General features: G+C 46.3%; 2 protein-coding genes across 12 annotated transcripts in view; one reads left to right on the forward strand and one right to left on the reverse strand.

Moving 5' to 3' along the window:
- Positions 1–472: 472 nt before the first annotated feature.
- LOC112657117 (uncharacterized) lies at positions 473–7,228 on the reverse strand. Its single transcript, XM_049112998.1, has 2 exons — positions 6,701–7,228; positions 473–4,106 (listed from the first exon to the last, which is right to left on the reverse strand). Exons 1-2 carry the CDS (start codon positions 7,226–7,228, stop codon positions 4,008–4,010), a joined length of 627 nt encoding a protein of 208 aa, XP_048968955.1. The 3' UTR covers positions 473–4,007.
- The window catches only part of PAPOLA (poly(A) polymerase alpha), a 67,852-nt gene continuing 61,784 nt past the window's right edge, over positions 7,180–13,247 (forward strand). For 9 of the 11 annotated variants that reach the window (XR_007412538.1, XR_007412539.1, XR_007412540.1 and 6 more), the window contains exon 1: positions 7,180–7,417. Coding sequence is in view for 6 of the 11 variants with exons in the window: in XM_025442940.3 (XP_025298725.1) it covers positions 7,410–7,417 (8 nt within the window). In the remaining 5 variants the exon portion in view is untranslated. The remainder of the gene's footprint in view (positions 7,418–13,247) is intronic. The other 2 variants (XM_035719887.2, XM_035719886.2) reach the window with 1 other exon arrangement.

A 13,247-nucleotide genomic window follows, 5' to 3' on the forward strand; every position in this document is an offset into this window, starting at 1 on the left:
TGTCTTTAAGGTGACTTTTCATTTTTCTGGTTTGATTCATAAAGTGTCACTTTACAGTTAAGGTCTCTGAAGGCAATTTTCCTCCTAAAATCTGAGCAATCCAGCTTGTCACTGCTAAGCATCCTCTTGATAGAACTATAATTTGGATGAACGTATTATATATCCCGTAGTTTTACTATACTTATATTTGTATTATACTATATATAACATAGTTTGTTATATTATTTAAAAGACTGAAAAAAAAATAAAAGACTGGTATCATTTACAATAAAATACCCAGCTGCAATCTAAAAAAGATGTGTAAAGCCTCTACATTGAAAATTATAACACACTGCTGATAATGGTAAAATGAAAGAAATGGAGGGATAAACTATATTAATGGCTTGTAAAACTCAATATTGTTAATACTTCAATTCCTCCCCCAAATAATGATCTGTAGAGTCAATGCAATCCTAAGCAAAACCCCAGTGTGTTTCTTTTCTCTCTTTTTTTTTTTTTTTGCTGGGAAGTGATCATCTGATTCAGAAATGTATATGGTAATACAACAGAACTTAGGATAATCTCAGGGAACAACAAAAACCTGAGGGACTTCACTGTCCAGATAGCAAGACTTATTATAAAGCTACAGTAGTTAAGATCAATGGAAAAATAAGGAGTCTAGAAACAGATCTACACATTAACAAATCACCTGATTTACAACAAAGACACCTTTAAAATTTTTTTTTGACAATCCAATTTAGAAATAGGAACAAGGGACGTCTGGGTGGCTCAGTGGTTGAGCGTCTGCCTTTGGCTCAGGGCATGATCCCCAGGTTTTGGGATCTAGTCCCGCATCAGGCTTCTCTCAGGGAGCCTGCTTCTCCCTCTGCCTATGTCTCTGCCTCTCTATGTCTCTCATGAATAAATAAATAAAATCCTTAAAAAAAAAAAAAAGGGGAATAAGACTTGAGAAACTACTTCATAAAGAGGAATATCCAAATGAACAATTAGCATATTAACAGGCGCTCAAAGGCATTAAGCAGGAGAGAAATGCAAATGAAAACTGTAGGGGGATTTGGGCACAATGCTGCCAGAGGGCTGAATTTAAATGGACTGTTTACATCAAGTGTTGGGGAGGATGTAGAGCAACTAGAACACACGTATGTTGCTGGTGGGACTACAGATTGGCCCTATCCCTGTGATAACCTTTGGAAGTATTACTAAAGGTAAGTATGGGTATACACATGATCCAGCAATTCCACTCTTGGGTATATACCCAAGAAGGATGAGTGCTTATGTCTACAAAAAGGCATGTACAAGAATATACAAGTAATATTACTCATAAAAGCCCCAAACTGGAAAAAAACCCTAACATCCCTTAATAGGAGAAAGATATACTGTGATATTTACAACAGGAGAAAGATAGTGTGACAGTAGAGAATAGTACACAGCAATGAAAAAGAATCAATCCTCATTCCCACAACAATGTCTCACAGACCTACCGCTGAGTGAAAGAAGTTACATACAAGGGTGAATAGCATATGATGCCATGTATATGAAATTGAGAAACAGATATAATTAGTCCATAGTGATAGAGGTAAAAATAGGGGTTACATGGCAATGGTGGTGGTGGTAATGAGTAACGAGAGTACATGAGAGTGTACACAGGATAAAATTCATACAGCTCAATAGGCAGTGTTATGAGGCACAAGCACAAAGGAGTTAATACTTGTACACATTACTATATAACTATACTTTAATAATCTTTTAAAAAAGAATTAGTAGTCTACCTTAAAAGAATGAAATATACCATGTGTCCTAAACTAAAAACAAGACAAAACAATTCCTTAAAATGTGGACCTGTTCATACCCATACAGTTCCTTAGATCCACTGCAGGAAAGAAAAATACCATTTGAATTCCCACTTAAAAACATTAGTCTTTTGTTAAAAAAATTGAAATTAATCAATACCATTCAAATTCATTACATAGAGTGTTTTTGTGTATGACACTGTATTAGGTGTTATTTACAAAGTCAGGTTAGTTGAGAAGGAAGGCAGATTCTAAGACAGCCCTCCATGATCCCTGCCTGATGGAATTCATGCCTTTCTGGACTCTGAGTGTGGTGGAACCCATGATTTCCTTCTATGCTATGGAATTCAGCAAATCTTAGGTTACATAAGACTATGAAATCATGCTAGCAGAATCTTTTGCTTTTTGAGCTAATGTGTTTTGATGAAGCAAGCTGCGCTGTTGGAGACCCACATGGCTAAGAACTGAGAGGGCCCTTAGCAAGCAGCCAGCAAGACACTGACATCCTGACACCGACATCCTCAATCCAACAGCTCCAAAGGCTGGAATTGTGCCAACAAATGCGTGTGGAAGTCAGTCCTTCCACAGTTGAGCCGTCAGATGAGACTCCCCAGCCCACCACAAAAGCAGCCTTGTTCAAGACCCTGAATCAGAGGACACAGCTAATTCATAGCCAAATTCCTGACTCCCAGAAAATGTTCAGTAATAAATGTGTTTTTCTGTTTTTTGAAATGTTTTAAATAGTTTAAAATTTGTGGCAAATTTTTACGAGCACTAAACTAGTATCACTGAATAGACATCATTACTTTCTAAGAGTTAGGATGCTGAGGTGATCATTGTTATGAACTTTTGAATGTCCCCAAATTCATATGTTGAAGTACTACCCCCGTCCCCCCATTGCAGCCATGAGACTGTATTTGGAGATGGGGCCTCTAAGGAAGTAAGGTTAAATGGAGCCATAAGGGTGGGGCCATGATCCAGTAGGATATTCTTAAAAGAGACTCCAGAGAACTTATTCTCCCTCTCTCTTCCTCTCCCTCCCATCACCTCTCCCTGGGTCCCTCTCCCCACCATGTGAGCACAGTGAGAAAGCTGTCACCTATGAGTCAGGAAGAGTGTCCTTACCAGAAACTGGCCATGCTGGCACCTTAACTAACCTTGGACTTCCCAGCCTCCAGAACTGTGGGAGATAAATTTCTATTGTTTAAACTACCAATTCTGTGGTTTTTTTCTTATGGCAGCTCATGCTAAGATAATTACCAACTGTTTTTGTTTGTTCTAGCCAGATTAATTACAGAATTGAAAAGAACTAAATGGAAAAAAATAGAAAATAATTGAATGGAAATACCAAGCAAATCTAAGTTGTTTTTAAAGAATCAGAAACAACTTAATTCTTAAGTACCAATATGTGCCAGGCACGGTTCTGTGCTTTGGGCTTAGAATAATTTGAACAATACAGTCGGTTTATTTCTTCATAGAGCTTAGATTTTAGTGAGGATGACAGAATAAATTTTAAAAAATAGTGAGGAAGTTCTGGTTATGTGATAAAGATTTTAATGCAAGTAAACAGTTTAGATACGGTGGTCTGGGATGGCATCTGGGAGGCACTGACATCTGAGCTTCGAGAGGCTGAGAACAAGCCAGCCACGGGAAGGGCTAGGACAGCAGTGCAACGGGGGTGAAGCATGGAGGCTCTGAGGCAGCAAGGAGCTGAACATGGTTAAGGAAAAGAATAAAGGCCAGTAGGGTTGAAGCACAGCAAGGAAGGGGCAGAGTTTGAGAGGAGGTTAGAGGGAAAATCAAGAGCCAAGTCACGCAAGACTTTGTAAGCTAGTCAAGTTTGGCTTTATTCTAAGAGCAATAGGAAGTCATCAAACTGCATTTTATGGGAGCGTGATAAAATCTGAGTTACGTTTTCAAAGTCCAGCTGCTGTATGGGGGGATGAGTGGAAGGAAAGCACAAGCAGAAGCAGGGGAAGAACACCGAGGCTACCCCACGCTAGACAACACAGTGGCTGAGATGAGGGTGGTGGCAGAGGAGATGGAGAAGGGGGTGACTTCTGATGGATTTTGGAGGTGCAATTCACAGGAGTTGGCGATGGGTTGGCTACAGGTATCGAGAGATAGTTAGGAATCACAGGAAGGAATCGAGGAGACTGACTTGCCCTTTTGGCTTCAGTCTGGAATACTTTTTTGCCATTGACCTAAAGGCAGAGTCTAGAGGAGGCACAGGTTCGGGCTAGTTCTTTTCAATGTGCTATTGCTGTTCTTCCTTTCATGCAAATGGCAGGAGACACATTCTTCATAAATAAACATCTAAGGGGAATTTAAAAAGGTACAGTACTCATTAGATGAAAATGCTACTATTTTTACTCGAGTAACTCCTAGATCTAGTTAACCTTGGTTAAAAAAATTTTCCCCAAATTTTTATTTATATTCTAGTTAGTTAGCATACAGTGTAACTTGGCTTCAGGAACAGAATTCAGTGATTCATCACTTACATATAATACCCAGCACTCAACACAAATGCCCTCCCCTTAATGCCCATCACTCATTTAGCGCATCCCCCCACCACCTCCCCTCCAGCAACCCTCTGTTCTCTAGAGTTGAGTCTCTAATGCTGGTTAAAAAGTTTTTAAACAGATGCATCATTAGTTGCCAAACAAATCACTGTAGTTTATTATCGGGATAAAAATCTCCATATTAACGTAGTATCTCTAATTAGCACCTCCTAAATGACACTGAAACACAATCTTGCTAGTTCCAATATATGAAGAGGTTCTGTTCTCAGAAACATTTCTGTGCATTTCTTAAATTTGAATGCACTGTGGACCTATGAAAGCCAGCTTAGGAATTCTCCCCACTACTCATGACACTGCTCCATAGAAAATGAAATCTGAATGACACTTAAGATACTGGTAGAAAAATGTCTTCCTCCGTCTTCACAGCCAGTAGAACACAGGCACTGTGGTAAGGAGGCGAGGGCTGCAGGGCTGGGGCAGCAGCTGGAGGGATGGGGCCGGGCTCTGAGGAGGAGCAAGGCAAAGCTAACAATAAGGGTCCTGTCTTAACCAGCTCTCGGGGTCATTGGCTTCATCTCCTGCTCCACCTTCCTCGGCTCAAGCTATATACTTAAGTGGATTCTAAATTCTGGGGATATGTGACCACCTGGCTTGTTACTCGCTCGTGAAGTTTGGGTTGGATTACGTTGTAGTTACAGGTGTACAGAAGCCCCCACACCTCTTAAATAAGATTTCATTTATTTATTTGAGATAGAGAGAGAGCACATGCACGATGAAGGGGGGGCGGGGAGGAGGCAGACTGAGAGGGAGCAGCCCACTCCCTGCTGAGCAGGGAGCCTGACCCCCGGGCTCCATCCCAGGACATGAGTAGAAGACAGACGAGAAATGGACTGAGAGCCACCCAGGCACCCCAAGAAGTTCCTATTCTTTTTTTTTTTTTTTTTAAAGATTTTATTTATTTTTTCATGAGACACACAGACAGGCAGAGACAGGCAGAGGGAGAAGCAGGCTCCCTGCAGGGAGCGTGACCTGTGACTCCATCCCTGGACTCTGGGATCACCCCAACCTCTGAAGCTGGTGCTAAACCGCGGAGCTACTGGGGGTGCCCACAAGTTCCTATTCTTAAATTTGTGACATACATCATCAGTGCCTCTGTGCATGGGCAAATTTTAAGACCGCAGCCTTAATTTTATTTTAGTGATTCCTCTTGGAGCTCAGATTTTCAGACTTTTAAGGACAGGTCTGCTCCTGGGCCCGCAACCCACACCATCTAGAGGACAAGAGGGTGAGGGAACCATGGAAGAGTGGAGTGTCTAGGGCCAGTCCGTCTCCCCAACAGCGCTGTTTGAGGAATGAGGGCCACGTACATAATTCAAAATTTTCTAGGGGCTACATTTTAAAAGGGAACAGATGAAGAAAACGTTACCTTTGAGGACATCCTTCATATATCCGAAAAATACGATTTCAGCGTGCAACGAATAGAGAATGCGTATTAGGGATCTCATCATTTTGTTCCTACCGAGGTCTCTGAAATCTCTTATTTTGGCACCTAGCGGTACATCGTAAAGTGCACCAGCCTCTTCTCAAGCGCCCAAAAGTCACCTGTGACAAAGGGCTACGGTATTAGGACAGACGCAGGTTTGGGTCCCGGGCGGCCTTCCCTGGGCCTTTAAGTCCCGGACCGCTGCTCCTCCTAGGTGTTCCGTGAACACGCGGTAGCATTTCCTGAGCTCAGAAAAGTCCGAATCTACTTACTTGCACAATTTAGAGCTTTCTCCATCCCACCCCGTCATGAACCTTCTGCCTGACACTCTAGAACGTGTTCTAGTTCGTGGAGTGGGGGGGGGAGGGGGGATGGATGGGGGAAGGAGGGGGGAGAGGGGAGGGGGAGGGATGGGGAGGGATGGGCTGAGGAGGGGGGAGGGGAAGGAGGGTGAGGGGGGAGGAGGGGAGGGAGGGGAAGGAGGAGGGGGGAGGGGAGGGGGGAGGGGAAGGAGGGTGAGGGGGGAGGAGGGTGAGGGGAAGGAGGAGGGGAGGGAGGGGAAGGAGGAGGGGGGAAGAGGAAGGATGGAGAGGAGAGGGATGGAGAAGGGGGAGGGAGGGTGAGGAGGGAGAGGGATGGAGAGGGAGGGAGGGATGGGGGAGAAGGGGGAGAGGAAGGAGGGTGAGGGGGAGGAGGGGGGAGGGGGAGGAGGGGGGAGGGGAGAGGAGGAGGGAGGAGGGGGGGAGGAGGGGGGAGGGGGGAGGGTCCGGGCCGGCCTCAGACGCCCTTTCTCCGGGTTTCGCCCCGGGTGCGGGGTACTCGCCTGGCGCCCCGCCCCCCCCCCCCCCCCGCCCCCAAGCCTCGCGACAGCCCCGCGGTGCGCGCGGTGTCGGCGCCCCACTTACCGGAAGGCTGCGGCGCCCGGGCTGCCGGGGAGGCCAGCTCGCGTCCCGCCCCGCGGCCGTCACGGCGCAGCCCGCCCGTCGCCTCGCCCGAAGGCCGCCCGGGGGACCGCAGTCGCCGCGACCCCGGGGGCAGGGCTTCCCGTCACCTCGCCCGTCGGCCGAGCCCTCCGAGCGCCGCCGCGGACGCCGTTCGACGGGAAGCGCGGCCGCCGCGACCTCGGGCGGCGGGAACGGCGGCGCATTGTGAGGTGCCACGTCGCGCCCATCGGCGACAGGAGCGTCCCCGCTCGACGGCCGGCCGGCCGCCCGGAGCCTACCGCGCCGCTCGCACCCGACAGCCGACGCCCGCCACCCGCCGCGGAAGCGCGACGGCGCTGGGGCGGAAACGGCCGCGCCGCCGGCCGCCTCTCGAACTACGGTTCCCGTGAGGCTGCGCGGCGCCGGGCGGCCTTTGCGCAGGCGCGCGCTCGGCGTGCGTGGCGGCGTCAGCGGTTCTAGAACGTTGCTGTGGTAGCGCTCGGGCGCCATGTTAGGACGAAGGGGAAGGAGGAGAAGCGCTTAAAGCGGCGGGAGCGGTGCGGGAGTGGGGTTGGACCCAGGGCCGAGGCAGGCCCCCCCCCCTCCCTCCCGCCTCAGTGGATCATGCCCAGGGCGGCAGCGGCGGCGGTTGCGGGGGGGAAGTGACTGGGCGGTGCCGGCGCAGGAGACGATGCCGTTGTAAGTGATGTGTATTCTGTTTTCTTTGGCACGCCGCGGGGCCTCGGGGGCGTCGGGGAGGGGGAGGGGAGGAGGGCGGGAGGGAGGGGGTGGCGCGAGGGCCGGGCCGCGGCCCCGCGGGGGACGCCGGCGGGAACCGGGCTCTTCCTGCTTCCTGGCCCGCTCGCCGCCGCGCTTCCCCCCCGCTTCCTGGCGGCGCGGCCGTCGGGCCGGGGGCCTTCCCCTTCCGGAAGGGCCGGGGCGACCTGAGCCCCGGGCGCCTCTTCCCCGCCCCGTCCGGGGACGGAAACCAGAAACAAAAAGAAAGAGGAGGAGGAGGAAACAATGCCCGGCGGCGGGGACGGGGACGGCGGGGACGGCGGGGACGGCAGGCCGCGGGGTCCGCGCGCGGGGTCCGGGCTCGCTCCCGGCGTCTCCCGGGCTCGTCGCGGCGTGTCTGCCTCCGCCGCGCCCCTCGCTTCCTCTCGTTCCCGGGAAGCCCCGGGCGTGCTCCCGAGGCCACGGACCTCCGCGCCCGGGGCCGCGCGGGCTCCAGCTAACACCCCGGCTTAGAGCCAGGAGCCTCGCTGTTTGCACCGCCGCCGCCTCCCCGCGGTCCTCTCCTCCTCCCCGGGTCCTCGCCATCCTCCCCCCGGTCCTCCTCGGTCTCCCTCCCCTCCAGGTCCTCCCCACGATCCTCGCCATCCTCCCCCCCCCCCCCGGGTCCTCCGCATCCTCTCCTCCGGATCCTCCCCCACGGTCCTCCCCATCCTACACCCCCCCCCCCGTTCTCTCCATCTTCCCCCCACCTGGTCCTCCCCATCTCCGCCCCCCCGTCCTCCTCATTCTCGCCCCCCCGGTTCTCTCCATCTCCCCCCCCCCCGTCCTCTCCATCCTCGCCCCCCGGTCCTCTCCATCTTCCCCCCACCTGGTCCTCCCCATCCTAGCCCCCCCGCCGTCCTCTCCATCCCCCCCCCCCCCGCGCCCTCCCCTCCATCCTCCCCGGTCCCTCTTCCCCGGGTCCTCCGCGTCCTCCCCATCCTCCGTCCGGTCCCCCCGAGGCTTCCCCTCGCCCGCAGAGGGGCACCTGCCGGGGTGTCCCTCCGCCGCGCGTCGCGTCGGGTGTGTGCTCCCTGTTCTGCCCTGGGAGGATCCTCAACGCCTTTTGCCTCCTCCCTCCCTTCTCCACGGGTACTTTTAATTTCTCTGATTTGTAGGCTTAAAAGCTGGTCCGTCCTTTTTTGCCTTCTCCTCTCACGAGGTCTGCGTTTTATACTTTTTTTTTTTTTTTTCCTTGCAGCGTTTTAGAAAAGTTTTTCTTTTTCTGTGTTTCAAAGAGGGAGATGTAATCTGAGAACTCATTGTAAGGGACCGAAAGTAGATTATACAGCTTGTCTTCTCTTCTCTTTTCTTTTTTTCTTTTTCCCCCTCCCTGCGTATATCCAGCCGTGTAGAGGCCTCAATAGTGAGACTGCATTTCTTCCATTTTTGAAGATGCGAGTGTGAGTGTGCTCCTTCCTTTTGAGACGAGGGGCCGAATTTTCTTCTTTGTAGTCCCAAAATAGTCCCAAAACTATGTAATCGACACTCGAAGTTTTACCTAAATGCAAAGTAAAGGTTTTATGACGTCTAGACACCTAATATAGCAGCACCTCAGGTTTACCTGTTTTTTTTTAATCGGAGTTCCATTTGCCAACATACAGCATAACACCCAGTGCTCATCCAGTCAAGTGCCCCCCTCAGTGCCCGTCACCCAGTCACCCCCACCCCCCGCCCACCTCCCGTTCCACCACCCCATGTTTGTTTCCCAGAGTTAGGTGTCTCTCATGTTCTGTCTCCCTTTCTGATATTTCCCACTCACTTTTTCTCCTTTCCCCTTTATTCCCTTTCACTATTTATTATATTCCCCAAATGAATGAGACCGTATTATATATATATGTATATGTATACTATTTATAATATATATATATATATATATAATGTTCTTCTCCGATTGGAGGGTATTATGCTGAGTGAAATAAGTCAGTCGGGTTACCTGTTTTTTGAGTAGAGACCATTTGTTTTTAGCAAGTATCGCTGATTATAGTTTTACAGTTTTACTTGTATGACTGTGTACCTGTGTGTGTGTGTGTGTGTGTGTGTGTGTCTCTCTTTACAGGTGAGACTCTAACTTTGACACAAGCTTTTGATACGTTTCTCTTTACAGTATTTTTTTAAAAAAGGATTTCATGCTCCTCAACCACTCCTGTCATTTTCGAGAGACCTATCAACATATTTCTGTAAATGAGAATTTGTTTTAATTATGCAGACCTAAAATCTTAGAATCTGCAATCCCTGTTAATTGATTCATTCATCCTTTTATGACTGGTGGAGACAGACACTAGGAGTACTGATTTTTATGGCATTTTTCAGTTCAGCGCAATTAAATGTTTTTAGTGATGCCATGTGACTTCTTTGTGTTAGCTCACATTTTATTGCTCTGCTTGAAAAACAACTTTGTGATGATCATCTCAGTATTACAAATTGATCAGTGATAGGAAATGTTCACCTTAAGAGGTTTTAATTAGAAATAACGTGATTGTATCTTTTTCTCTACAAAATAAAAATACTTTTATGCCTGCTGTTTCCCAGTTTTCTTTGAGGAAGGGAGGTGTACATTTTCCTTAAAGACCTCAGAGCATAAATTTTTTTGGAAGTTCAAATGTATAAAATGGAAGAGTTCAGACAGCAGATTCACACATGGATAATTGGCTTTCCAGTGTGTTTCTTGAAATGTGAACAATATGCCCACTTTTTTCATTAGCTATCTCTCATTTTTAACCCTAATATTCTTAGATAAACTTCAAAAATGCCAGGCTGCCTAGTTAAATAGGCCTTTTTCCTCATTAATTGGCTTTCTTTGTTTTTCATGTTCTGGTGTCACATTGTCTTTCATTTTGTTTCTTTGAAGTTTTGAATTGTGTTTTCTAGGCTTACCATTGTTTTGATTTTCACTTGCATTTTAGTTTGCTTGTCCTGTTAAATCTAGGTGGGAGGGACTGTGGCATAGACCATAGCTGAGCTGTCAGGATGGTTAAATAAAAATAGATTATTGAAGTTTAGGTCGTTACAACATTGTGAACAAGTGTTCATGTTTTGTGTAAAAGTTATACGTAATAGCATATATAATTTTGAAAGACTGGTATGATTTAAGAGCCATAGTGATGAAGCTTCCAGAAATTTTGGTAGTCTTTAGGATCCATTAATACAGGTGCTGTTGTAGCTACTGTTGACATTCACAGTCAGATAATTCTTTGAAGGGGGCTGTTTTGTATGTTGTAAGGTAAATTTAACAGCAGGAGCCCCGGCCCCCATCTCTCCAGTAGTGATAACCAAAAAAATATTTCCACATGTTGGCAGATGTACCCTGGCAAGATTCTCCTTGTTGAGAATCACTGCATTGATAGAGTATAACGCCTTTCTGGGAACTGTGTTCTGATTTCTGCCCTACCTTGTACTGGGTAGAGCCATTATTCGAATCAGTTCAGTTCTGGCTATCACAAGTGTAATAAAAAGATTTGGAGGAGAGTAATCATTGTCAGTGACCTATCATCCCTACCACATTCATAGAATGTTGTTGAAGTTATTGGAAGAGATATTTAGCAAGACTTGGGGAACAGAGGAGACAATAGCTTTACTCCCAAATACTTGGGGCTGTCAGAAAAAATTAGTTTCATGAAGTCATAACAGGTACAACTGAGACCTTTTGGTGGGTGGTAATGGGTACCAGTGATTCTCAGTGTGTCTGAGGAGTGGAGTGTCTGTCTCAGTGGAGGTGTCTGAGGTCCTTTTAGGGAGTACATAAAATTCAAACTATGTTCATAATAGTGCTAAAATGTTACCTCTTTTTTTATTGACATTTTCATCAATGATGTGAAAATAGTAGTGGATAATGCTGTTCTTGTCTTAGGGAAAATTGAGGCAGAGGCACCATATTGGACTAATAGTCATTGTATTCATCACACACATATTTTAAAAAGTTCTCGTGGAAATAGTAAGACATGCTAATTTTAGTAAATTCTGACTGTCTTAAATAAGCCATGTTAAAATGGGAAGTACACATAAAGCTGTATGCTAAAAAGTAGAATGGTTGTTTTGAGAAAAGCACCTGATTGATTTGTGAGCTAATGTAGTGTTTCTCTCTTGGAGCTCTTTTATCTGGGGGAAAAAAAATGAGCTGTGGGTCTTGACACTTGGACCATTTAACATTTACTTGAAAGTGAAGTGAGCCTGTCTCTTTAAGGAAAACAGCTGACAACATTGGTGGCCAAATGATAAATTTGAACTTTAAGATAAATACTAGAATTTTGGAAAGCTTGTCTCTGTCACTGTGAGACTGACAGCTTCCTGGTAGTTAAAAAAAAAATGTTTCTGGTTAGGTTGATAGTGATATTAATGATCCATGTTTTTAAAAATACGTATTTTCTAATATGTCAACATTTGGAAAATAATCCTAATTTTGATGTAATAAAATCATACATTGGTAAAAGGCACATTTATTTATTTATTTTTTTCACGGCTGGTTCTTATTTTATTGGACTGGATTTCAGTGCTTCTGTGATGTAAACCAAACAAAAGATTAAATGTTTAGTCGAGGGGATGAAGCCACCCACAAATTTGGGCAAACTTAAGGTAATTGGAATCAGGGAAAAGTCTAAGGGGAAGGCCTTGTTTCCTTGTTTCCTAACGGTTCTAAAAGATTTAATGATCAGTTTTATGGAAAAATTCGAAATGTCCAGATGTCCTTTAGGCAGGAGAAACAGGCAAGACCGGAGGACGTAGGCAGTAGGGGCAGACGGACTGCAGCACGGACGGCTGGGCTGGAGAAGCCGCTTTCCCGTTGGTTGGTCCGTGGGTTGAGGATGCTTTCCTCAGACAAGAAAAGGCACATTTAAAGTGCAGTGTAGACCTATGAATTTTTTTTTAGAATTTTATTTTTGAGTAATTTGTACACCCAACGTGGGGCTCGAACCCACAGCCCTGAGATTAAGAGTTACAGGCTCTACCTGCAAAGTACCCCTACATCGGTGGATTTTAGTGCACTTATGTAAGGGATTTATTGATGTGATTTCATCTTTGATACTGTAATTAACCTTTAATCAGTTACTACTTGTGGAGTTTTGGGGTAATATCAAAAGAATATCCACAACTATTTGAAAAGGCTATTGAAATAGTGTGACATCAGGTTTTCTTCATATATGTCTACCAAAACAACTTGTCAAAAGGATTGAATGCAGAAGCAGACAGGAATATAGCTGTCTTTGATTAAGCTATAATTAAGGAGATTAGCAATAATGTAAGACAGTGAGATTAGTGTCACTAAATTTTTTGTTTTGGAGAAAAGTTTTTAAAAATTATTTATGTTAACATGTAACAGATTTCTTGGTACTTAACTACATAAACACTTAAAAATTGGTCTCCATTATAATTCCAGTGCAGTAAATGTTGGCAGACATAATCCATATAAGCAAAAGATCCTTGGGGCCCTCAATAAGTCTTAAGAGTTGTAAAAGGAGTCTGTGACCAAAAAGTTTGAGAACTTGAGAATTGCTGCCATATAGGAACAGCTAAGTGCTGCCTCAAGCTGCTATTTCCAGTGGTGGTGTCATTGTAGCATTTCTGGGTGGTTTTTGGACAGTTGGGAGGGATGGACACACATGTGGTTTAAATTTTTTTGTTGTTGTAGATGCAGAACTGGATAACCTTTAGGGACGGTAACAGTGATTTTGGGTTTCAGATTTTAGGATTTAGAGATTGTGTAATGAATTACTTGGTGCCAAATAAATGTTGGCTGTGGTTTTGGAATGTAGTG

This window comes from Canis lupus, chromosome 8 (assembly GCF_003254725.2).
Source record: "Canis lupus dingo isolate Sandy chromosome 8, ASM325472v2, whole genome shotgun sequence".
Taxonomy (NCBI): Eukaryota; Metazoa; Chordata; class Mammalia; order Carnivora; family Canidae; genus Canis; species Canis lupus.